The 27,892-nt window shown below is 37.1% G+C and overlaps 1 protein-coding gene across 3 annotated transcripts in view; it reads right to left on the reverse strand.

Annotated features, from left to right (window-relative positions):
• Positions 1–1,326: 1,326 nt before the first annotated feature.
• The window catches only part of LOC117931441 (renalase), a 36,399-nt gene continuing 9,833 nt past the window's right edge, over positions 1,327–27,892 (reverse strand). For 2 of the 3 annotated variants that reach the window (XM_034852440.1, XM_034852441.1), the window contains exons 2-8: positions 27,029–27,298; positions 11,161–11,287; positions 9,308–9,369; positions 8,985–9,194; positions 8,436–8,557; positions 7,183–7,321; positions 1,327–1,871 (exon numbers count right to left, since the gene is read on the reverse strand). In XM_034852440.1, the coding sequence (XP_034708331.1) occupies positions 1,710–1,871; positions 7,183–7,321; positions 8,436–8,557; positions 8,985–9,194; positions 9,308–9,369; positions 11,161–11,287; positions 27,029–27,298 (1,092 nt within the window). In that variant the 3' untranslated portion in view covers positions 1,327–1,709. The remainder of the gene's footprint in view (positions 1,872–7,182; positions 7,322–8,435; positions 8,558–8,984; positions 9,195–9,307; positions 9,370–11,160; positions 11,288–27,028; positions 27,299–27,892) is intronic. The other variant, XM_034852442.1, reaches the window with a different exon arrangement.

The raw sequence follows: 27,892 nt of genomic DNA on the forward strand, positions 1-27,892 counted from the left end.
AATCTTCACTTTTTTTACCTAAAATAATTCAAAAACTTATCAAATTCAAAACCCAAGGTTCTAATAGCAAACTTTTGAGAGTTAGTTTTGAATCCTTTATTCATCTAAATAGGCTCATATAACTCCATAAAGAGATCAAGTTTGAGGTTTCATCAACATGTCACATATATATATATAGTTATTTTGTTTGAGTTTTAGAGGGTGAAAGTGAATGATACATTCTTTGAGAAGTATGTAGAAAAAAGAAGACAATAGATTTTTTTTCTTTTTCTTTTTTTAATTTGGTTTGATTTCTTCGTCAATACATATGCCTTGGTTTTTCTTATGGATTGTGCATATGACAACCAACCCAAGATATATTTGCCTAAGGTTTTTTAATGGAAGCATTTGCATATAAAACCATGTAGAGTGGGATTACCACTACCACTAAACCTAAGTTATCCATCCATTCACTTTATTCTTTACCCATTGTGTTTTTCCCACTCATTTATTTGGGCATTCACATTTGTGTTTATTTATTTTATCTACCATGTCAATTATCACGAGAAAAGAGGATTACTTTTTCTTTTTTTTTTTTTTTGGAACATATCCATTAACCAATTAATTAACTGACCAAGTCACATTCAGTTACTTAGTAGAGATTGATTTGTTCTGAGCTTGGTGGGTACGTAATACCTTCCCATTGAATAACTTGACCCGTTTGAGTTTCTACAAGATTTCAACCATAAATGTCTTGGTTCCTTCTAAGTTTTCCCTTAAAAAAATTAAAATAAGAAATAGTAACAAATCAACAAATAAATAAAAACCAATTTTCTAAATAAATAAGTTATTTTTCCCGCATTAAAAAAAATCAATTTCTCAAATAAAATAATAAATAATTTTTTTCAAATAAATTCAAACAAAATCAAAACCCAATGGAAGCTATGTGAGGTAAAATAAATTGTGCTTAAAATTTGTTGTCTTATAAAATTCCCATTCTAAGTACAGTAAGAAAAAACATATATTTTTAAATATATGCTAAATAATTAAAATAATATAAATTAAACTTGATTCCCTCTTCTTCTTACTCAATTTAGGTAAAATTCACAAGAATATTAAAATTAATTTTGGCTTTTTTTTATTATGATTTGTCATTGCAGCTGGAGTGGTCAAAATTAACCTTGTCACCTCCTGAGTCGACCCGCTCGGAGGAGGAGGAATAATAAGGGAAGTTAACCTTGTCACCCCCCAAGTCAACCCGCTTTATGGAGAGGAACAAAAGGTGAAACTGCTTTTGTTTCCCTTGCAGGTAAAAATAAATAAATGAAGACATATTTGGGATCAAAGAGGGACACTCAAAAATAGGGACCATCACAAAAAGAAACAACAGGCCAAATACATACAGTACAGGGACCCATCAGCCAAAATGTTTAATGAGAGATGAGTTTCCTCAACTGCTTGACACAGAGTAATTCGTTCCCTAGTTTGAATACTCCATTGCTACCAATAATATATCTGTGATCCTGTGTTGCTGAGAGGGAGACGTTTGTATGAGTCGTTTCTTCTGCAACTACTGTTTGCTTGTACAATTTCTACCACCTAATGCAAAAATTAACATGAGACACACCAGATAGAAATGACAGAAGTAAAGGAGATTGAATTCAGTCAAATCTAGGAAGCACTTCCACTTCCAAGTTACAACTGCAAAATCCTCTCCACCCTGATGTGATTCAAGTGCTAAGTTGATATGCCTGAGCTTCATCCGTCTGTTCTTTAGATCCTAATCCTGGAAATTGCCCAATATCATGCCCTTCAAGTGGATGAAATTCATTGTGTAAACCAACAGCAAACTCATCTGGCCGGGCTCCACCACTTTGGAAATAGTCAGCAATCTGCATTGAAAACCTCTGTTCAACTTCAAAATGTCTAATGGTAATTAATACATCTTTTAGTTATATTTTCAACCTTTCAATTGACAAAATACAAGCAAAATTGCAGTGTTGGATTGTTAGAACTTTTGACATCAATTAGAGTAGATGTGATACATCGACCAAAAGGGGTTTTGTGCTTATAGTCCTGCATACAATCCAATCTATCTACAAACCTGAATGTGTGCGCACACACACACATATATATATGATCCATTTGTATGCACAAGTGTCATTATATACATTGTACAAACACAAATTACGGACACACAAACACAAAAAAAAAAGGTTGTGCGAACATAAATTGTGTATATGATCAATTTGCATGCACAAGTGTGTACATAATTTTACCAACACAAATCATGGACACAAGAAAAAAAGAAAAAAAAAAAAAAAAAAAGTTTGTACAAACATAAATCATAGATGTACACATACAATAAAAAAGGCAAAAGTCGCTATTCCTCGTTATATCATCTTCAATGATCAAAATCCATTTCACTGTAATCCTTATCATCTTTTAGGATATCATCATTATCATATTCTTCTTATCTCCAACTTCAACATGTCTTTAATATTATCCTCCTCAGTTTAATAACTTTTTTTCCTATTGCCTATAACATTTAAGTTTCTTGGCCTTAAAAGGAATGATATCATCTTTGGGTAGACATAGGTCTTCTTGTAGGCATCATTGAATTCCATATGATCAAATTGGATCATATCTACCCATTTTCTCACCTCTTTAATGGCCTTAGTTCCAAACTGATATTGTACTCCACAAAAACTAATGCATTCACTCTTTATCGCTCTAAAACAGTTTATTTTCTTAGAATCATATAATAAAAAATAAATAAATAAATACTACCATTTTTTTCACATCCCATGGCACTACAAGTAAACGTGTAATGCATACAGCTAATCTTTGGAACTCCTTAAATTCACTTTCATAACTTTCCTACATAATCCTATATAACACAATACAATAATATGTAATCACAAATTTATAAGTTATAGTAAGAAAGCAAAAGGAACTCATGAACTATAAATCTTTAGTTTGTTACATATACTGGTTATTTCTCATCCCTTGTTAGAATAGGCATATACTTGCAGCAAACATGCTCTTTACTTTATGGAACTTCTCATTTGTGCATCTATCTTAACCTTATTTCATTAGCTATCCTTACATTGTATTTTACAATCCCAATTAGACTTTAATATGTGGTTTGAAATTGACATCATAACAAAACATAAAAAATGAAGCAAATTAAATCAAGTTTTAACGTAAGAGTTTAAACTTCAAACAATTAAAAAAAGGCAAGAGAAGCAACAAATACAACAGAACATAGTTTTTCTACTTACATAAAATGAAGAGAATATGTTGTTTATGAAGAGAATATCAATAATGTTCCCAATAAGGTCATATCTTATTCTTTACAAAATTAAAATTCTTTTCAATTTTTTCTTCTACTCTACCCACAAGTTCATGGATGTATCTTATTGGTGACTTTGCATTGTCATCTACAAGCTTTAAAACTTTTTTTCATTTTTTTGGTCATATCAGGTACAATCAAAGGAGGACACATTTCAAGCAAAATCTAATTATTTGCTAAAACTTTGTATCACCCAACACAATTTCTTAGATTGCCATGCATCACTCTTCTTGGCATATAAACTCTCACCCACACTTCAAATGCAAATGTAGCCAAAGTTCAATCCTTTGGCTCAAAATACCTACCAAGTAAGTCAGGTGTTTGTATTTCGTGTTACTCTGGATCATGTCAATTCCTGGTTTTGCTTTGTTTTTTTTTTTTTTTATTATTATTATTATTATTATATATATATAAAATTAAGCACCAAAGAATGACAATAAATATACATGGTAAGTTTTTGCGCTTTCACTATTATGTTCTTATGCACTGATAAGTCACCTACATCACTAAGCATCAAATCTATGCAATGAGCAGCATAAACAAAGGTAAGGTAGTCAGTAAGATTATAAAGAGGGGGCATGGATTCTCAGAGTGGAATAGACTTGGAGGGAAGGGTCTATGCATGCATTTGGAAGGGGTGGAGGCCTCTCATCAAAGTGAAAATCTAAAGGGTTTTACAAAGGATTGGATGCAGGGAGGGAGATGCTACAAGTTGCAGCTTCATATGAATAGGGCTAGAAGATTTCTTATGTGCTCAATGCTTTCAGTGGAAACAAAAATGTTCACCTTGGTATTTCCAGAAGGAAAGGGACTATCAGGGGGTGGCGTGTGTTAGCTAAGAAGCTGAGAAGCTGTGTAGTGGTGCCTCCTCTTGAATCCACAGAGTTGTAGCAAGCTGGCAAATCTTCTTCATAGGGCAGTGAGGCTATGGGCCTTAATGAGGGAGTCTCCTTAGCAAATGTGGTAAGCAAGAAATGAAAGGGAAAAGGAAAATCACTGTGGGGGTTTGGACTCCTTCAACAAAATGCAGTTCCTCAGTTGTTTTTTAGTAGGATAGTGGGTAGATTTCTAATATGAGGCCCCATTATTACCTTATTTAAAGGCTTGGGCTAGGTATCATTGGAGGTTGAAAGGGAACATCCATTTAATCTTTGATAGGAGGTTCTATTATCATCTTATTTGAGTTTGAGTTTGCGACCGAAGCAAAGAGGGTTCTACAAGAAAGTTTACAATAAGTAGAAGAGGTTTATGCTAGACAGGTGGGCTCCAAAGACTGGCTGTTTTAGAGAAGGAGCATACAATAAGGAAGCCTGGGTGAGAATATTGAGACTCCCATTGTTCTTTTGGTATAGGCGTTTCTTCAAGCAACTAGGCAATGCATGGGGCGTTTTTTGGGGGTGGATGACAATGGGAGGAACTTGCAATGGGCAAGAGTATTGATCAAAACAGTGTCAGGGAGTCTATAATTAGTGGTAGGGCAGCTTTGATATGGCATTCAACTATGGTGGGAGCCTCCACCATGGGTGTTGCAGGTGATAACAAGCGAGGCTGGAGGTTAGGGAAGGTATGGAAGGGGTTTCATGCACAGATAGGATCCTTGGATCTGCAGCTAAATTCACAACCAGCTAACATGTTGACTCAATATGGTGAAATGGTTGTTCATGGTAAGGCAAAGGCAACCTTTTCTGAAGGTGAGATGCAGACATGGGCCCAAGTGCTGAAGGGGAATGTTTTGGTAAAGGGAGCATTTTGAGGATAGATAAATTCTAACTACAATTTTAGTAGCCAATGAAGTGGTAGATGTGAAGGGACGCTCAAGAGAAGGTTTTAAGGAGAAATGGAGATCATGGATTGATGGGTTCGTATCAACAACTAATTTTGTTATGTTAATAAATGGGCATACTAGTGGATGGGTGGGTTAAGACATCTCGGGGCTTAAGACAAGGTGATCCACTCTCTCCCTTTCTTTTCACCATAGTGGCTAATGTTTTTAGTAGCACTGAGGCATCCTAAAGGGCTTTTTGGTGGACAGATCTAGAATGAGAGTAACTCATTTACATTTTGCAAATGACACCATTTTTTTCTCATGAGCTAAGCCACATGACTAGTAAAACCTTAAACTAACTTTGATGATGTTTGAACGCATCTATGGGCTTAAGGTAAATGTAGAAAAAAGCACTTTGTTGTGTATCAATGTGAATCAAGACCAAGTTTTGGCTTTAGCTTCCCTCTTAAATTCTAAGCCCTTTGATTAGCCCATGTCCTATTTGGGTCTACCTTAAAGAGGAAACAGAAGATCTATTTCCTTTTAGGATTCAATCTCAGAAAGGATTTCCAAATGCTTAGATGGTTGGAAGGTAACCTATTTATCTTTAGTGGCAAAATAACTCTCATGCAGTCATGTGTGTCATTCATTCCCACTTATTTCCTATCAATTTCAAAATTCCAATCGAAGTGCCTTCTAGGGTTGAGTGTTTGTTGTAGAGAAATTTTCTTTGGTTAAGAGTTAGGGAACAAAAGAGAGATCACCTTGTTGATTGGGACTTGGTGTATAAGCCTAAACGGAAAGGGGGCATGATTGTAGGTAGGATATCTCTAAAGGAATAGCATTTTAAGGAATTGGTTATGAAGGTTTGTTGTGCCAACGGAAGCTTTAATGCAAACAATATTAATTCAAGAACACAAAGATAAAATAATCAACACAAAGGTGCACAAGGTTTTAACGTGGTTCAGCCAACTAAGCCTACATCCATGAATGAGAGAGAATATTTCCACTATACCATAGAAAATATTACAGAGGATAGAACCAGATACAACTATTGGGTTCCAAAGCATCCCATGTTTCCCCACTCCTTCTATCCATACTACCACGAGCCCTCTCGCTCCACCAGGTATCCCCATTCTTCCTCACATCTCTATCCACCTCGTATAGTCTCTACAAACTCATCTCCATCTCATTACTTTTTTCTCTCATAACCTAAAATATTTATAGAGATATTCCTAATAACTTTTCTTATTCTATAACGAAATCTAATATTACATGGATATATCAACTTAGGAAATATTTTATACAATATTCTTTACAAAAAGGAATCTTTACTAATTAGGAATTTGGGACACTTCCCAACAAGGTTTCCAAGGGAGAATACACCTTATGAGAATACACCTTATGGCACAAGATCATTATGAGTAATATAGTCATGTTTTAAAGGATAGGATGCCAAATTATTGTCATATGGCCATAATGTTGCCCCTAGAGGGTATTGTTCAAATTTCTCCAATTTTATTATTTCACTCACTTCTATGTAGGTGATGATAGAAAGATCCAGTTTTAGGAAAACAGTTGGTGAGCTGATTTACCATTTTGTCTTCAATAGCCAAATCTCTTTGAGATGGCGAGACCCAGTTTGTCCCCTCCTCCCCCTCTCCAACTCAAATTGTTGAAGGCTCCATTTAACCATTTTTTCACAATTTTTTTTTCCTTTCAAATGTGATATTTATTTGTTTATTTTAGGAAATGAGAAGGATAGGGAGTGCCTAATACTTTGAAAAAAAAAAAAATATACAATATAACTATTTCTACTGTAAAACTACCAGAAGTTTGACAAAGGTGGCTCATGTGAAGTTGAATACTTACAACAAGATGAAACACAGATTTTGAAAATTGAGAAAATCTAGGTGCATTTGAGCCCAAATATAGGGGACATAAAGGCACCACATACGATTTCTATCTGTTTCTCCATGTGAAAAATAAATAAATAAATGAAACACAATATGGTGGAATGCATGATGCAGAAAAATAGGAAATTGATTCACAATAAAGTTCAACAGTTGACGAGAACACTTACATGGTTAGCAAGAGCCATGCCACTTAAGGATGCTGCTTCCAAACTTGAACCCATTAACCAATCACCACATATGCCAGCCCTTCCATGAGGGTCAAAAATGCAGGGGATACCTGGAGTGTTTGTGGGAAGAGCTGCACCCCTGCATATTCCAGAAAATGTGAAATAAGTCCCACTCATTTGAATACATAACCTGATTTTGAAGCGTATAATTTGACTTAGTATCCACTTTTATCTTTTTCTCTACAGGCATCTGTCAATCCTTGATCTCATAGGGTTGAAAGGACAACTCCACCACGGTTGCAACAGGTCCCACTTCTGTGTTTTTAACATCATGGAATATGTGAAACTTTCTTCAAAATAAATAGGCTACTTATACATGTTTATTTCATTTCATGTTGAAAAAGTTCAGTTCAATGATTACAGTATAGCAATAGTAATCATAACCAATTACACTTCTTTTTCCCAAGTTAATGACTCACATGTTATCCAACAGAAACCCTCCTTCCCTCCTTGTTTCCCTTGAAACAAATGGAGCCTAATTTGCAGCTGCTTTCCCAACTGAAATCTGTTTTAGTATTTTAGTAAATTCCTAGTACATATGTATATGTATTACATACATACAATACATACATATATAAATAAATAAATATATAATTTGTTGAGTTGCTGACCAAGACATGTCATTGAGCAAGAAAACCAACAAAACAGGAACACAGTCCTGAGTTGACTGCCCAACAAAGAGACTCTAGCAAACATCTGGGATCAAGGAGGGAATAAAAATCACCATACTCATCCATCACAAACTCTCAAATCCTTCAAAGAAGAAAACATCTATGTTGCATCAGCTATACACCAACATTGATACCCCACAAAGCTTTAGAGATCCAATCAAACAATAGGTGGCCATCAAAGCATCTCCCCCAAAGATAACCTGACTTCAACCTTCTGATAAAATCTAATTTGCCTTGTTTGGGAAGCTGGAAACTAGATGTATTCGTGAATGTAGCAGAGGGAAAACCTTGTTTTCTAATTGTCCAGTTTGAGGAAAACCACATCAAAAAGGCCCAATGGCAGGTTCATGCCAACCGACACTAACACTAGCTTCCAAACTTTTTCATCATATATTCACTATTAATTCCAAGTCTACAAGTCACTCCCAACCATCAATAACTCCTTAGTCATGAATGTACCATGGCCTAATTACATACAAGAGAATGCATTTTTGCAGTAATGTCATTAAATGTGATTCTTACCATAGCTGCACTCGGGTGTAAAAGGGTCTATTAAGTGATCCTGCTGAATGTCCTAGTGCAGTCTCAACACCCGCAAGCATGGCTTCTTTCACCTTCTCTGCTGTAACAGTAGGAATATTTTCCTGATAGTACAAGTGAGCTAGTTATAGATACCTAATAAAAACCCAGGCAACATAAGCCTGTGCAACTGTAATTGCAAGCTATGGTAAATCCATCAGAACACAAGATTATTTTATTTACCACAAAAAAAAAACAAAAAAAACAAAAAAACAAAACAAAACAAAAATTTAAGCTGGTCCCACCAACAAGGCAGACACATATACCTACCCTATTCAACAACTTCAGCCTCACAATTTGGTCCAGCTACTTTGCCAGTCCACTCTTATCAAGAGCCAGGCTGATTTGACAGAACTTTCAATGTGAGTTTTCTTTACCTAAGACAAACCACCTACTTCATATGGGTTGTGGACTTTGGGTATGGCCAAGCCCCAAGCCTCTCTGTGTGAATGTTGTGTCGAAAGAGAGATCAAATATTAGTTAATAACCAACCTGAGGAACCTTGTTCCGCTTTCCAAAAGCTGCTGTGCTGAAGAAGGTCCAACAGTGAGGGCCACTGCTCAGTGAATGCAATAGTTTCTTTGTGTTGTTGGCCATCCATGAGATAGAATCAACCCCTTTTACAAAAGCTCCTTCAAAAGGAATAGGAAGTGGATCCTCAAACGCTGCAAGAAGGGCCCATATAGAACTCAGTTCCAGCTTCTGCAAACAGGACGAAGCAACAATTGAAAACTTATCCATGGGCAGTAACAGAAAAAGGTGCATCCATATGCTAGATTGCATTGAAGAACCAGACAAAAATATTCTGCATATACCTTCATTTGCCTTGCAACAAGTGGTAAACCGGATGAAGCAAGTAAGCGATTAGCACATTTTCCTGGTGATGAAACAGAAACAGAATGACTAAACACAAGAAGAGAATTCTAAATATAAATAAATAAATAGCATACACAAGGGCACACAAGCCCACACACGCATATAAAGATACATATATAGATAGATATAGATAAACTCCCCATTGCCTATCAAAAAAAAAAACAACAAACCCTCCCTAACCTTCACACACACATAGGAATATTAATAATGATGTACCAAACAGTGAAGATCAATAAATACGAGGCAAATGAGGTGACATTAAATTTTATTATTAGATTATTAAACCAACTCTTAGGAAATAAATTGCTAGATAGGCTCAAGTGTGCAAAAAACATGAAATATGAATGACTATACAACAGAATTTCTTTGGAATCAACAGGATTAAGTATCAGAGTTAATACATAATAGAACTTTTACGAAGTAGAGAACAGATAGCATTACTTCAACCGTACAAAATGTGTGGTTTTCAATAAATAATTACATGCAAGCACACAGCAAAAGGTCACTACTCTAGAATGAGCACCCCGTAGATACACACACAGCCCAGAAAAGAGACTGTAATGCCGGAACCTAAAACATTTAGCTACATGACAGCTTTGTGAAATTGTGAAATCTACAGCAGCAGGTCAATCTTGTAGCACAAAATTTGACTCCCTTTTTTTTCAGTCCAAACACATTGATATGATTTATGATGCACTTATTTATCCTTAAAAATCAAAAAGATGTTATACCATTTACAGAAGTCCTTAGATCAGCCATGGATATCAAATTCCAGTGAACCAGTAGCACATATAATTTTATGGCCACAACATCTATGTTCTTTTCACAAAAGTAATCCCCATTAATGCACACCCAGATCTATTAAACTGGTTTCATGAAACTAGATGTGAAAATATGCTATTTAATTATTTGAATGCTCATTAAAATGAGATTTTGTTAAGTATTGTCAGTGAACCTTGCCTTAGTTGGTATAGGCTTGGGTTGGGTTGACGGTATCTGGTCCAGATCCGATTCTCCTTCTGACCATGACCATTTTAAGCATTCCTCTTGTTAAGAGTAAAACAGTCATGTGGGAGAAAACTAAGGGCTTATTTGGAAACTGTTCTTTAGAACAAAAAAAAAAAAAAAAAAAATTGTTTTCTAACTTAAAAAAAAAAACATTTGTCAAACTTTTAACTGAAAATTAAAAAAGAAGAAAAAAAAAATTAACAAATTTGAGGTGTTTTCATATGTTTTTTTGTAGAAAATTCTGAGATACAATTAAAAATGTGAAGAATATTTTTTTAAACTTTTGGATTGTATATAAGTGAACAGTACTTTCATGGAGAATAAGCTACGAAAACTGTTTTACATTATTAATTTCCAAACAAAATTCCTGAAAACAATTGAGAACTGTTTTTGAAAACATTGCCAAACAGGACCTAAATTTCCTGTTATGCAAGTATTTCAATGGGTTATAGATAAACCTACACTAGCAATTAAGCAGATTAGAATAAGATCCAACATTAGCCATATGCCATCACTAAAAATTCAGTAAGTTAAAATAACCACAATGACAAGGAGATATAAAATTAGGAAGATTCCTGTTCCAAGTCAAAATCCAATTCTAATACTTCTAAGTGAGCATTCCCCAAAATGGATGATCTCAATTCCATTAATTCCTTTTATGAAGTTTCAAAAGATGACAAAGAATTTCACTTAACACATAGAATTAAGCAAAATGAGTTGCAGGCATAACATGCAAAATCAGAATCTTAACACAACATGCAAATCTATAGAGGCAGATAGTCACCATTATGCGCAATAACAATTGCATCATACTGCCCATGAGGTTTTCCATTCTCACTCAAGTGCCACATCCCATTAAATGGATCAAGTTTGCTTATCCAGCAAGGTCTTACCACATTCACCATAGTAGTCTGCACCAAATTTACAAGTTACATTTAGCTATGACATTGAGATATCCACCAAAAAAAAACCATTAATCTAAAAAAAACATGTTCTTTACTTCAATCGCAATAACAACATAGTTTGACATTAATACATTGAATTCCTAATAAATGTCTTTAAATTTTCTTCAAGATATAAGGCTTTATGATGTAGGACAACCCTAGGATGGTTGCCTACATTCAAGGGTGGGTGAGCAAGGGTTTTATTTTTAGGGTGTAAAAAGAGGAACAAGGAATAAATTTTATGATAGAGAAAAATATAATATAAGAAATAGAGAGAAAGAAAAAACAACAAAGAAAAGATCAAAAACCTTAAGAGTCTCACTAAGGCTTTCTAAGAATCTCACCTAGAAGAAAATCAATGGAGTCTCACCATTGAGGGTTGCAACCTTGCAATGAAAGAAAACATAATATTATTAATATCAATCATCTCTTTGATTTACATTGATTAGCCTATTTATAAACTTTCTCTAAGAAATCCAAAGTCTATTAGGACTCTAATAACCTATTATAATTCTAATTATAACATCTAAAGTCTACTAGGACTCTAATAACCTATCATGACTCAAATTCTAATTATATTATAGCTTAACTAGCTAATCCTAATTAGACTCCAACAAATATCAATCCTAATTCAATTCTACTTAATATAAATCCTACTTAAAGTTTACTTAGGTCTTCCCTTTCCTCCTTGAATAAACTTTAAAAGGTTTTCCCCTATCAATTCTCCTCGGCTTGAAAGAACTCAGCTCCGACAAATTAGATGCTTGATACAATTCATAGAGATCGAGGTTAAGCTTCTGAAAATCCGTTGTCGTAATCCATGTATTTTCAGAGTGTGGTTTGCCTCGCCATTTCACCAAAAAATTTTTGTATCCACCTTGTTGAGTAGACACAAGTCGATCATCAAGAACATGCTCAATCTCAGGATGTGGACTAAGAGTAGGTGGTAATTGAAGATCCAACCCTTCACTTACATCGTTGTGATGGCCATGGTAGATACACAAATCTTCCACATTAAATATTGGACTAAAATGCAAGTCTGAAGGGAGCTCTAACAAATAAGCATTCTCACCCAACCGCTTTAGTACCCGAAATGGACCCGCTTTCTTAGCTTGAAGCTTTTGATATGTGCTCAGATGAAATCTTTATGAATGTAGACGAACCATCACTAGATCACCTTCTTAAAATTGAATATATCTTCGATGTGCATCTGCTGCCTCTTTATCGTTCTCATTGCTGATTTTGATTTTTTCTCGCACCCTTGTATATCTCGTATATGACATGCAAATGCATCACCATCTTGGTTGGTGCGGACAGAAGTGGGTAATGGTATAAGATCGATAGGTTGCTTAATTTTAGCCCATATGCCACTTCAAAAGGCGAGTACCTAGTACTGCGATTAGTAGAGCTGTTGAAAGCAAACTCGACTTGTGGTAAGACATTGTCCCAATTTCTCAATTGATCTCTCACAATGCATCTTAAAAGATTACCAAGACTGCGATTGATAACTTATGTTCGTCCATCAGTTTGAGGATGAAAAGAACTTGAAAATTTTAATTGAGTACCTAGCTTGGCCCACAAGGTTTTTCAAAAATAGCTCATAAACTTGACATCGCGATCAGAAACAATGGATTGTGGTAATCCATGCAATTGAACTACTTTAAAGAACAAGGCACCGACATAAGAAACATCCAAAACCTTCTTACATGGGATAAAATGTGCCCTTTTTTGAAAATTTGTCAACCACAACAAATATAGAATCAAAGTCTCATTGTGTCCTTGGTAATCCAAGTACAAAATCCTTGTTCAAGTCTTCCCAAGGTTTGGATGGAATTGGTAATGGTGTATATAACCCTGTAATTTGCTTTGAACCTTTTCCTACTTGACATGCTCGACATTGTTTGATAACCTTCCAAACATCCTTCTTTAAACTAGGCCAAAAGAAGCAATCTTCCACCAAAGCAATTGTCTTATCTCAACAAAATGTCCACCCATTCCACTTCCACGAAGTTCCCATATGACATGATCACGTAGGGAAGTCCTAGGTAAGCATAAACGATTTTTATAAAACAAGTACCCTTCTAAAATCTGGAAATCAACATGTGTTGTTTTTGAACCACTCAAAAGAAAGGAATAAACATCCCCAAAATCAGCATCATTGTCATAGCAATGCTTTAATTCTTCAAATCCAATTGTAGTGGGTAACATGTTTACTAAGAGAAGGGCCTTCCTACGGACATTAGCTAGTTTATTTTCAATTCTTGCACAATGTTTTAAATTGAAGGTAAACGGCTGAAAAAAAACTACTCCATTTTGCATGTCGAGAGTTAAGCTTCTTTTGAGAATTAAGATATCGTAAGGCTTTATGATCCGAATACAAAACAAATTCCTTGTAACTGAGATAATGTTGTCAATGCCTAATTGCTTGCACCACCGCATAGAATTTAAGATCATGTGTGGAATATTTTTTCTTTGCCCCATTGAGCTTCTCACTAAAAAAAGTCACAGGATGTCCCTCTTGGCTAAGAACTGCTCTAATTCCCACATGGGAAGCATCATAGGCCACCTCAAATACTTTCTCAAAGTCCGATAGACGTAGGATAGGAGGGTTCACCATCTTGGATTTGATTTCTTCAAATGCCTTGTTGGTCGCCTTGGTCCAAATAAATAAACCAGGTTTCATGCATTCAGTAATCGGGGCCATAATAAAGCTGAAATTTCGAATAAATCGTCGATCAAATGTAGCCATTCCATGGAAGCTTCGCACCTCATGGATATTTGTTGGTACTAGCCAATCAACAATAGCTTTGATCTTCTCCGGATCTATTTCAACACCCTTAGAAGACACAACAAAGCTTAGAAATACAACACGAGGGCTCATGAAAGTAAATTTTTTCAAATTAATGTAAAATTTTTCAGCCCTCAAAATGCGCATTACTTGCTTTATGTGTTCCTCATGATCTTCAAAAGATCGACTATAGATAAGAATATCATCAAAATAGACAACAACAAACCGTCCAATAAAAGGTTTCAATACCTGCATCATAACCCGCATGAAGGTACTTGGAGCATTGGTTAGTCCAAATGGCATGACTAACCTCTTATACAATCCATCCTTAGCTTTGAAGGATGTCTTCCATTCATCCCCTGGTCTAATACATATTTGATGATATACACTTCTTAGATCAATCTTCGAGAAGATTACTGATCCAACCATCATATCTAGCATATCAAGTCTTGGAATTGGAAATCGATACTTGATTGTGATTTTGTTGATTGCACGACTATCCACACACATCCGCCATGATCCATCCTTCTTTGGTGTTAGTAGGACAAGAACTCCACAAGGACTTAGGCTTTTACGAATAAAGCCTTTAGTAAGTAATTCATCAACTTTCCTTTTCAATTCAGCATGTTTTGTTGGATTCATTATGTAGGCTAGTAAATTTGGTAATGATGCACCGAGAATCAAATCAATGGCATGTTGTATGTCACGCATAGGAGGAAGTTGATTAGGTAACTCTGCAGGCCACAAGTCAGAAAAGTCATCAAGGATTTTACATATGTTTGTTGGACATTCCTTATCTTGCTCTTTAAATTCTTCCACTTCCCGAGCCATTAAAGCAAAAATAACTTTAGTTTTCATGCTCTCCTTTTCAAATTGACACATAGCAAGTACCTTTTTTGGTTGTACCTCCTCAAACTTCTTAAATGGAGGGACTTCTTTCATTGGACGAAGGATCTTCTTACGTCCGTTGTGTATGAGAGCATATGTATTTTCATAGTCGTCATGTCGAACTCTTCAATCAAAAAGCCAAGGTCTTCCAAGTAAAATATGACTTACTTTTATGGGTAAGACTTCATACCATACAGACTCTTCAAAGTCCTTACCAGAAAGGAATGTTACAAGCAGCGAAAACTTACCAAGATAGAAGTGTCATTAACCCATGCTACTTTGAATGGATTTGGATGTCTAGGAAGGTGTAAAGAGGATGAATGTCGGAGGAAGGGCCTGGTTTGGGATTGAGTCCAAGTCCTTCGAGATTTTGGTGGAACTATCCAAAGGAAAGTTGTCTTGGGTAATTATAGAGAGGGGTTGAAATTTTTCTATCTGGATTGGATTCGGAGAAAGAGGTTTGTCCTTACTCTTAGAAGGAGTAGAAGACTTTTACCAGAAAGAGAGTTTGAAGGAGTTCAAAAACTCTTGGGTAGAAGAAGGAAGGAGTTATAAGCTCCAGTTGCACAGCAATGAGGCAGGTAGATACCTATTGTGTTCAATATTCTTTGTAGAGGCAAAACGGTTTGTGTTAATTTTTCCGGAGGGAAAGGGATTACCAGGGAATGGTATGTTCTTGCTCAAAAGTTGAAGGCCTGCGGAGTAGAACGTCGAGAAAGTAGGATCGAGGCATTCAAGATGAAAGTTGGGCAGAGTCAAGGGCCCGTGGAGGCTTTTCGCTTACCTGAACAGGGGAGTGAAAGGGAAGAGGTGTGGTTGCAATTTGAGGGAGTTAATTCGTTTAACCAATTGCAGTATCTTAATCATTGGTTGGTAGGAAAATAGGGAAAAGTCGTGGAGAAGGGTCTATCGATATCCTCTTTGGAGGATTGGGCTAGGTATCATTGGAGGTTGAAAGGGAATATGTCGTTATTTCATTTGGAAAAGCCATGGATTTTGTTTGAATTCGAGTTGGCAAAGGAGGTTGAGAGAGTGTTACAAGAAGGCTTGAGTGTCTTCAAGCAGAGACCACTTAAGTTGGAAAGATGGAGTCCAACATTAGGTTGTCTCAGTGAGAGAGCTCAAATAAATTCCTTCTAGGTGAGGATTGTAGGGCTCCCGCTTTGTCTGTGGCACAAGGATTTCTTTAAGCGAGTAGGTGATGCATGCGGGGGTTATGTGGGAGTGGACGAGGAGACTGCGAGGGGCAAAAACTTACAATGGGCATGAGTTTTAATCAAAACAAATGGAAAAAAAAAGGTACCAAGGAGGTTACAGGTTGTGGTGGGAGAACTTTGTTTTTCAGTGAACCTATGGTGGGAGATACCTCCTTGGGTAGCTCCGGTGGCTCCCCATACTAAGAGGCAAGAAGAGAGGGAGAAGAAGAGTAGTAATACACGCGAGGCAAGTAGCGTGGGGCTCACGAGGTCAAACATAGTAGAAAAGGTGTCGTTTCATGGTAGGAGAAAGACTGTGGATGAGGCAACACCTTCAGTACCTTTTGTGGGAAGACTGCAACAGGATGCGTAGAAGCAGGAGTTTGCAGGTACTATGTGGGAGAGTTAGTCGTTTGCAGCTAGAGCAGCTTTACAGAGGCCTATGGAAGTGAAAGCAAGCTCATCTTGGTTTAAGGAGCCCATAAGTGAGGTTATTGGGCCTATTGTTAAGGAGGTTCAATCCATTGATGGGAGGAAAAGTCAGTCTATTGATAATAGGGCCATGAGTTGGTTTAAAGAGCCCATAAGTGAGGCTGTTGGGCCTTTTGTTGAGGGGGTTCGACCCATTGATGGGAGGGCAGGCCAGCCTACCGATAACAGAGTCTGGGCGTTTAAAAGGGCCCAAGATTTCCCTAGTAGTTTGGCCCATGAAAGCCTTTTAGGCCCAATTCAACCAAATGCAAAGGAGATAGAAGGGTGCAAGGCCCAACCATCTTCTCTAGTTAAGAGCGAGGATCCTTTTTGCCCTGAGTGGGGGGTGTCTCCTATTCACAAGCTTGGTGAGAGGCAATTGAGAAAGGTTTTCTCACCTGTGGATGAGGTTTTGTTGTCGGAGGTGGTGCGTTTTCAAGATAGAATGTCTATCTCTTTTTCTGAAGCGGAGGGGACTCTATCTTCTACTCCTTTCTATGGGGCTATCAAGGAGGCTTGTCAGGAGGTAGGGTTGATTTGTTAGGGTGATATGTCGGCGATGGATAGGGAAGATCCGTCGATAGTAGAAAATGTGAGAAATGGCCCCCTTTCCATGATCTTGAAGGATGGGTCAAGGGTGAATCTTCAGTCAAATTGCGTGGCAGTGGAATCAAGTCTATTGGTTGGGTAGGACGATGAGGCTTACCTTATGAGGGAGGGAAGTGCCTTTAGCAGATTAATGGCTTTTAGCAAAGTTTTGAGGCTTCTAGTGGATGGTTATGAAGAGGAAATTTTAAGCCTCTTGGAAAAATTAGAACTAAGAATAAAATGAAAGACAGTAAGGCAAGGGACCAAAAAGGCTTAGGTGAGGAGTTCAAAGTTGGAGAGGGAGCGTCGGAAATTGGAATGCTCAATTAGTTACAAGACCGATTCCAAGTGTGGGAGAGGAAAGGGGATAATTTTTGGGGATTTAGTCAAGGTGAGTCAATGAAGTTTCGAATTATTTTGTGGAATGTTAGAAGGATTAATGAGGAGAATAAACGTAGCGTGATTAAATCTTTGATTCGCTTGTACTTGGCCGATTTGGTATGTCTTCAAGAAACGAAGGTTCAACAGATAACAACTAGAATGGTGAGGAGCCTAGGTGTGGGCAGATGTTTAGACTAGGGAGCAGTGAATGCTAGAGGTCAAGCAAGAGGTACTGTGGTGTTTTGGGATAAGCGGGTGTTGGAGCTTCTTGTGTGGATGTTTTCAGGTGTTTATGGACCTGTTCTCGCTGAGAATAGGGAAGATTTTTGGGCTAAGTTGGATGCTATTAGAGGTCTTTGTAGGGATCCTTGGTGTATTAGGGGAGATTTTAATGTGGTATGGTTTCCAACAGAAAGGAGGGGTTGTTTGAGAATGTTAGTTAGAATGAGACGTTTTTCAGAGGTTATAGATGAGCTAGGCATTAAAGACCTTACTCTTTCCGGAGGCGAGTATACTTGGTATGGTGGCTTAAACAACAGTTCAGCTTCTAGGTTGGATCATTCCCTAGTATCTAATGATTGAGAAGACCAGTTCAGTGGATTGGTTCAAAAAATCTTGCCAAACCCAACCTCTAATCATGCTCCAATATTGTTGGACACGGGAGGGATTAGAAATGGAAAAATTCCATTCAGATTTGAAAATATGTGGTTAAAGGAGGAAAGATTCAAGGATCTCATAAGGTGTTGGTGGGAGGGATATAGCGTCCAGGGGTCTCATAGTCATATTTTGGCAAGTAAGCTCAAAAGTCTGAAGTAGGATCTCAAAGTGTGGAACAAAGAGGTTTTTGGGAATGTGTCCACCAAAAAAACTTGAGGCTTTGGAGCAGTTAGGTCAGTGGGATGCAAAGGAAAGAGATAGAGCCCTCCCAGCGGAGGAGTTTGAGGAGAAAAAGAGAGCGGTAGATGAGTTTAAAAAACGGGTAGAGTTGGAGGAGATTTTCTGGAGGCAAAAATCAAGAAAGCTATGGCTAAAGAAGGGGATAAAAATACTAAATCTTTCCATAAAATGGCAAACGCTTATAGAAGGAGGAATTTTCTGAAGAAGTTAAGGGTAAATGGTGTTTTTCTAGAAAGGGAGAATAGTATTAAAGAGGGGGTGGCAGGAGCTTTTCAATTGTTGCTTTTTGAGACAAGGGAGTGGAGGCCAAGTATGGAGGGGTTGACATTTAATTCTCTGTCGCCTACAGATTCAGCAGCCTTGGAGGTTCCTTTTTCTAAAGAGGAGGTTTTTTCTGCCTTATCTAGCTTAGGTGGAGATAAAGCCCCGGGTCCGGAAGGTTTTACTTTGGCATTTTGGCAAAAGTGCTGGGATGTTGTAAAAGACGAGGTCTTGGGTTTTTTTGGTGACTTTTATGAGTCGAGTTGCTTTAAGAGAAGTTTAAATGCTACTTTTGTGGTTTTGGTGCCTAAGCAAGGGGGAGCCAAAGAGTTAGTTAAAGGACTTTAGGCCTATCAGCTTGGTTGGGGGTTTGTACAAGTTGTTAGCCAAAGTTCTAGTTAATAGACTCAAGAGGGTAGTGGACTCTTTGATCTCGGATTTTCAGCATGCTTTTGCGGGGGGGAGACAAATCTTAGATGCAGTTTTGATAGCTAATGAGGTCATAGATTCTAGACTCAAAGCTAGCTTGAGAGGCTTGCTTTGCAAACTGGATATAGAAAAGTCGTATGACCATGTTAACTGGAACCCTGTTATAGCGATGATGGATAAAATGGGTTTCGGCTCCAAGTGGTTGGGTTGGATTAGATGGTGCATTTCTATGATCTGTTTCTCTATTTTGGTCAACAGCTCTCCTTCTGGTTTCTTCAGTAGTTCTAGAGGGTTGAAACAAGGAGATCCTTTGTCTCCTTATTTGTTTATTTTGGTGATGGAGATCCTTTACTGTTTGATCTCAAGGGCAAAGGATGATGGTTTATTGAGGGTTTCTGAGTTAAAGAGAGGAATGTTGCGGGAGTAGTGGTATCTCATTTGTTCTTTGCAAATGATACTCTCATTTTTTGTGATGCAAGTAAGGAGAACCTGGAGTATTTGAGCCATGGGTTTTTATGTGGTTCGAGGCATGCTCGAGTCTTAAGATTAATTTGGAGAAAAGTGAATATATTCCTGTTGGGGAGGTTTCAAATTTGGAGGAGCTTGCTAAAGTTTTACGGTGTAAGGTGGTTTCTCTTCCATCCACTTACTTAGGCCTCCCTTTGAGTGCTCCTTACAAGTCTAGTAGGGTATGAGAAGGTGTGGAGGAACGGTTCCAAAAAAAGGTTTGCTTTGTGGAAGAGACAATATTTGTCAAAAGGTGGAACACAAACGTTAATTAAGAGCACTTTATCTAGTTTGCCCATATACATTATGTCCCTTTTTGTTATCCCTAAAAGAGTGGCGGTCAGATTGGAAAAAATTTAAAGACATTTCTTACGAGGAGGAGGGGAGTTGGAGAAAAAGCCTCATTTGCTTGATTGGTCAATTGTGTGTTTGGAGAAGCATAATGAGAGATTGGGTTTTAAAAACCTTTATCTCTTCAATAAGGCTCTCTTGAGTAAATGGTCTTGGAGATTTGTGAAGGAAAGGAACCCTCTTTGGAAACGGGTAATTGTTGGTAAGTAAGGGATGCAAGAGGGGGAGAGGTGCACTAAGAAGGTGAGAGGGAGGTATGGTGTAGGAGTATGGAAGTCAATTAGAAATGGGTGGAAGGTCTTCAAAGATAAAAGAAGGTTTCAAGTTGGCTCAGGGAATTGGGTAAAATTCTAGAAAGATAGACGGTGTGAGGAAATGTCTTTGAGGGATGAGTTCCCGGGTCTTTATGTTATAGCTTCCTTTAAGGATGTTTGGGTGGTAGATGTTTGGGATGAGGGTAGTTAGGGACCAAGGTTTATTAAACAATTCAATGATTGGGAGTTAGAGGAGGTTAATGCCTTAATCGGGAGGTTGCATAGCTACTCCTTCGGTTAAGGTACTTTTGATACCATGGTTTGGTTGAAGATTAAGGATGGTGATTTTTCAATTCAATCCTTTCCCATACGGCACAGTGTGGAATTCTTGGGCCCCTGTTAGAGCTAGCTTTTTTTCTTGGGAGGCAACTTAGCCTAAGATTGACACAGGATCAACTTAAACGAAGGGGTTGGAAGATGCCAAATAGGTGCTATATGTGCAAGGCTAAAGAGGAAACGGGAGATCATTTACTTTTGCATTATCCGGAAGCAAGTACATTGTGGCAGCTGGTTTGTGCTCTTTTTCACATTCAGTGGGTGATGCATTCTTCGGTGAAGGGGGTGCTTCTAAGTTAGAATGGTGTCCCGATTGGCAAGAAAAGGAAAAAGGCTTGGAAAGTTGCTCCTCTTTGCATTTTTTGGTCCATTTGGAGAGAACAAAATAGGAGAGCTTTTGAGGATAAAGAATGCTTAGATTAATCTTTTAAAAGTTCTTTTTTGTACCTATTTTGTGATTGGGTTAGAGTGTACATGGGGGATAACATTACTTCTTTGATAGAATTTGTGGATTGGTTAAGTTCCCCGTAGAAAGCAGTTGTGTTATCGCCCCTATTGGTTTTTGTACATGTATACGTTGTGTATACCTTTTCTTTAATACAACACACGTTTTACTTATCAAAAAAATAAAAAATAAAAAGGTTTAGCTTCTCAACAAGTTCTTGCGAAGTTATGTTCAAATTGCTACCTCCATCAATGATCATGATGCATAATCTCCCTTGGCAAGAAATACGTGTCTGGAAAATGCTAGCACGTCACCAATCTTCTTCTCCTTTTACCTTTGGGACAGCTAATAAAGGTCGTACTACAAGACCATGTCCTTCTGTCATAACATCATAGTAGTTATATTCTTCACTAAGTTCATCTTCATTGTAGGTCTCTTCTTCATTTGGGTAACTCTCCAATTCAAATTCTGGTTCTTCAACATAAAAGTGTAAACCTTTGGTTGGGCACACAACAGCATAATGACCATGCCCACCACACTTAAAGCATAAAGGAGTCACGTACTTTTCTATCTCCAATACTCATTGAAGTTTTACCCTTATTACCATCTTTATGAGCCAAATTCGAAGTTTGTTGAGTGTTGCCCCCACCATTCACATGATTAGAAGTTCTGAAGCTTGATGTGCTTAAAGGTTTGTTTGTTGTCCTATTGGAGAAAGTGCTCCCAATTTGTGAACTTGGACGCCTGGAAACCCGAAATTTGAGGTCTTCTTCTATTTAAAGGCTAGTTGATAAACATCATCTACGGTATAAGTGTGTGCAGCTATCATCTCAAGTTGAATCTCCATTCGAAGTCCAACTTTGTAACGGGCTGCAAGTTGAGCATCACTTTCCCGCACTTGATTTTGAATGCTCAATTCATGGAATTCTTATGTATATTCTTCAGCAGACTTGGTACCTTGTTTAAGGGAAAACAATTCTGTATACATAAGTTGTTCATAATCAGTTGGGAGAAAGTGCTCCTTCATCTCGCCCTATGTGTCAATAGGTGGCTGGCCAGTTCTATGAACTTGATTCTCAATATTATGCCACCATAGACGTGTTGCTCCTTTCAACTTTGCCTTTACAAAATGAACTTTTCTATTTTCGGGCATTGCATACCAATCAAAGTAATCTTCCATTGACATAATCCAATCAAGAAAAGCTGTTGGATTTAGTTTTCCATAAAATTCAGCAACTTCAAGACGTACCTTTTTTGTCACATCATCATCTAGCTCAAAAAGTTTGGCCCTTCTTTGATTCCCCATCATAAAATTGTCTTGTTCTTCGCATGATTGACTTGGCGTTGTCTAAATTGATGACTTGCAATCTCATCTTCAATTGGTTGTTTTTCTTGACTCTTTTCTAATAACTTCATGATCTCATCAAGTTTGCTATTTAGTATATTATAGCATCTTGATGGGATTGTTGTGTAGCTGAAATTTCCACCAAGCGTATTGTAGTAGCATCTTGATTGCTAGAAGTTTTTTTAGAACTCATGCTTGCATAAGTTGCTTCGCTCCTTAATTCAATATACCTTCAAGCCAAGAACTTTCGCTCTGATACCATATTGATGTAGGACAACCCTAGGATGGTTGCCTACATTCAAGGGTAGATGGGCTAGGGTTTTTTTTTAGGGTGTAAGAAAAGGAACAAGGAATAAATTTTATGATAGGGAAAAATATAAGATCAGAAATAAAGAGAAATAAAAAACAAAAAAAATATCGAAAACCTTAGTTTCACTAAGGCCTTTTAGGAGTCTTACCTAGAAGAAAATCAATGGAATCTCACCATTAAGGGTTGCAACCTTGCAATGAAATAAAACATAATATTATTAATATCAATCATCCCTTTGATTTATATTGATTAGCCTATTTATAGACTTCTCTAATAAATCCAAAGTCTACTATGACTCTAATAACCTATTATAATTCTAATTATAATTATAACATCCAAAGTCTACTATGACTCTAATAACCTATCATGACTCAAACTCTAATTATATTTTTTTTTTATATAGGAAACGACAAAGGCATATATTAATATAAAGGAAAGTACAAGAGAAGGATGAGGAATCCTCCCACCCAAGAAAAACAAAACTACAATGAAACAAATGCGAGAAAATACAAAGTAGGTACAGACAATTGCTATAAGTTAAGCCAACCCAATGGAGTTGCACGCCGCTAACCAATCAAGGTGTATCACATTAAGGGGAATCCCCTTAAAAACCTTAGAACAAGAAACCCAAAGAGAAGCAAGGAAATGAATCATGTCCCAAAGGTTCTCTGAATTCCTTGTTTTATCCTCAAAAATCCTTGCATTTCTTTCCTGCCACACCACCCATAATAAAGCAATGCACGCAACTTGCCATAATGCAATCCCTCTCTTAGAAGATCCAAAACCATTAACATTGGTAGATAGCATGTCAAATATGCTCCTAGGAGGGACCCAATCTATCTTTGTTAACTGAAACAATCTGTACCACAACCCCATCGTCAGAGGGCAATGAAGGAAAAGATGATCTACTGTTTCTCCCTGCTTCATGCACAACATGCAAATGTCGGGACTAAGTGCTTTGTAGGGTCTTCTCAACTGTAACATGTCGTTAGTATTTACCTTCTTGTGAACCACTAACCAGACAAAGGACTTGATTTTGAAAGGGACTTAAGAATTCCAGACTAACTTGGTAGGGAAAACTGAAGGCAAACCAGAAATTTGGGATAAGGCAAGAAAGAAAGATTTGACTGTGAAAAGTCCTGAAGAAGATAAAGACCAAGATCTCTTATCTGGAACCGAAGGTGATAAATGTATATGATCAAGAGACCGCATGAGACTTTCTAAATCTTCTATCTCGGAATCGGAAAGGTTACGACGGAAGTTAAAGTTCCAAGAGAAGGGGCGAGTGGATCCGAGAATTGAAGAAATAGGAATGTTTTTATCCATGACTACTCTAAGTAGTCTTGGAAAACGGACCCCTAGAGGTTGATCCCCCCACCACAAGTCTTCCCAAAACCGAATTCTTTCCCCATCTCCTACCATGAACCGAGTAAACTTGGAAAAATCTTGGAAAACTTGTGCAATAGCCTTCCAAGGACAACGATGTGACCATCTAACAACAGTGTTGGCGTCCCAACCATTAGAGTGTGATCCATAAATGCTTAAAATGACCTGATGCCACAACGTTGAACCCTCCCTGGATACCTCCATAACCATTTCCCTAAGAGAGCGGAATTCCGTAAGGAAATCCTTCCGAGGCCCAAACCCCCTTTCATCTTCGGATTACACACTACATCCCAACTAACTAGATGATCTCTTTTGCCTTCCCCAACCCCAGACCATAAAAAATCTCTTTGCAACCTCTCAATTCTTACTGCCACGGAGGCGGGAATCTTAAACAAGGAAAGGAAGTAACAAGGCATATGAGTGAGACAAGATTGAATGAGAGTTATCCTGCCTCCAAAAGATAAATACGCCTTTTGCCACCCATCTAATCTGCTCGAGATCCTCTCAATCACAGGATCCCAGAAGCTACCAGACTTGGGATTCCCACCCAGAGGAAGACCCAGGTAGAGTATGGGCCACCCAGAAGCCTTGCAATCAAGCACCTCGGCCAACCTATGAAGATGATCCTGACTGAGGTTAATGTCATAAATATTACTTTTGTCAAGGTTAACCTTCAGCCCAGAAATATGCCCAAACACTAGCAAAACGCTCTTGAGAGTTAGCAAGTCCTCTTCTCGAGTACTAGAGAAGAAAATGGTGTCATCTGCAAATTGTATTATATTATAACTCTAATTATATTATAACTCAACTAGCTAATCCTAATTAGATTCCAACAAATACCAATTCTAATTAATATAAATTCTACTTAAAGTTTACTTAGGTCTACCCTTTCCTCCTTGAATAAACTTTAAAAGGCTTTCCCCCATCACTTTACCTCAAGTAATCTATTTACTTACCAAGGCCACGCATGCCACCAAAGCAATAAGTTTTTACATTTAATCTACCTATAAGTCCCATTTCATCCATAATCTGCCCCATGTACACATCAACAGAATCATGATTTGAAAGGCCTTAGTAAAACTATGTTACAATGATAATAACATGACTAAAACCAAATGACAACAACTTGCAAAACCCTTGATTTTTAATCTTTTACCAACTTAAGCAAGTTAATTGGATTGATTTAAAATTGCTCAAATCCCAAGCAAAAACTACAAAATGATAAAGAAAAAGATAAAAACACCTAATATATACGAAACCCCTTTAAACTAGTGGGGAAAAAACAAATTCCATGAGGCTGTAGAAATCTTCAACAAATAACAAAATGAGATAGTTTTATCAAACAAAGACACCACCAACCCAATGCAGGATACCTCTCACTTTCACACTTTGGACCTCCACCTGCCTTGACTCCAGTCAACAATGATGCCAACCTCATTCAATCTTTAGCAATATAAACCTTGGAATCCACCAAATATACACACCTTTGGAATCCTTGAAGCTCCTTCAAGGACTTTGCTCTTCACCCAAAGAAGAGACATGAACCAATCATGATGACAACATGCAAGTGTGAGATTGAGTGATTTTTCTGTTCAAAAACCCAATGGATCCACCTAAAACTTTAGGCTCAGTTTGTTTAGACTATTTTGTGCTTTCCTTTTTCAAATAAAACAGAAACCAAGTTTGATAACATGTTTGGATACATCAAATCCATTTTCATTTTCAAAAAACTTGAGTTCAAAAAGGCAAAATATGAGAACACCAAATTGGTGTCTTCAAAATTTCTTAAGAAAGTGAAAATCATTTTCTAAAAGGTTGAAAACACAATGGGGAACAAAAATACTTAAAACACCTCATGAGACCCACAACACAAGGAATACGAATATTACATATCTTCTTAAAACGCTTTCTCAACCAAATGCATTTTCATGAAATGAAAACTGTTTTCAGAAAATGAAAACTAGAAAAAAAAAATTCCAAACCAAATACGACCTTAAGTTTTGAGAATTGAAAAACTCAAAAACAGAAAGTTCTCACTTTAATGATAAATAAGTCCTTTTGGAACATATTGGGGTGAAGGAATATTTATAGACTTGAGAACGTTGTTTGAGTCGACTTAGAAACTTTTCCCAAATTTCAACTTGCCAAAAGATTTTGTCAGCAGAAAGAGCATTTTGAATTTCTATTCTGTTCATTTAGAATGGTTCCACAAGTTTACAAAACTTTTTACCTTCTATTTCCATCAAAATAATAAGTTTAAGGTTTTACAATCTTACAAATCCAGAGCCTGACTAAGGTGAATCAATCAATCATTCCAAACATAAAACAGGGTAAACAATGATTGAGCTGGAGTGAGTGGCCAAAGGGCCTGATTGATAGGCCAACAGTTTTTTCGAAATAAATGGGCTGCCAAAGCAAGCGCAATCAGTCTGCCTCAAACTGTTTACCAAGAACCCCTTTTATACTTTAAAAACTATTTTTCAAATTCACATTTTCAAATCAATCACTTCTACAGAACTTTAAATGCAACAAAAAACAATTTTATACATTTTAAATGAGATGAAAAATCTCAATCTCATTCCTACATCCATAATCTCAATGAAGAGAACACTTGACACAACTTGAACAGTTTGAAGCCTCATTCTCCATAGCTTCAATGTCCTAGATTGGATGTGAAGAACTCAGATTCACATGACTTGACCTTATGCTTTTGGATAGGACTTGCCAATATAAAAAATTTGAAAAAATCCCTAACAACTTGTTTAATATAATTCTTTTTTTATTTGTTTGAACTATATGTCTGTATGAATATATATATGCATACCGTAGTTTACAGTACCAGGAAAATAAGAAAGCCAAAGTGAAGGTTAATCACCTGAGACAGTATTGAATCTGCAAGAGGGCGCATTCCATTGACACCTATATATCTTGGAGGGAGAGAAGGAAGAGGAACAAACTGACCACCTACTTCAAGCTCTCCAATCATACCCTGCCACTGTTGAACCAAACCTTTCTCCAACCATCCATCAACCAACTGAGCAAACCGAGGATCACCCACAGTGAAAAACTGAGCCGCATGATCAAAGATCAATGACTGAGGATCAATCATTCTAGTTCCCATCCTTCCTCCCAGCCCATGAACCCCCTAAAGCAGCAAAATATTGTGAGAAACCTGGTAATAAACCCTTCTCACGGTGCTTAAGAGATGAATTAAAGGTTTGCAAAAAAAGAAAAAAAAAAAGGGAATCAAGTGGACTCCTATAATCAAGAAAGAAAATGAAATTAGTAAATAGGATTACCCATATCAAGATCGCATTGGAATGTTTTTAATAAAAATTTCATCAACCCAACACCCCATCAGTACCATTTGTCAAAGATTTAACCTTTTGAAATTCAGTGACACATACGGTTCTCAGCCTAGGAAATCGTTCAATCCAACTCATAAGACAGGCATTAAGACGCATGAAAAAACAATCACAAATTTGAGATTCAGGAATAACTTGGCACCAGAACAATTTGGAATATGGGAGTTAGTCCCGCAATATTGGGAAAAACTCAGAGAAATCCTGAAGTCAATTTAAAAATTAGAAAAGGAATTCATATTTAGCAGGAAGGAAGAATAAGAATCTATCCTAATTCTAGAATGAGCTCACATCCAAGAATTTCAAAATAATTCAATAGGTATTTAAAATATGTAAGATCTTAGGACATGTTTGGTTCTATTCTCTGAAACAGTTTC

Source organism: Vitis riparia, chromosome 14 (genome assembly GCF_004353265.1).
Source record: "Vitis riparia cultivar Riparia Gloire de Montpellier isolate 1030 chromosome 14, EGFV_Vit.rip_1.0, whole genome shotgun sequence".
Classification (NCBI taxonomy): Eukaryota; Viridiplantae; Streptophyta; class Magnoliopsida; order Vitales; family Vitaceae; genus Vitis; species Vitis riparia.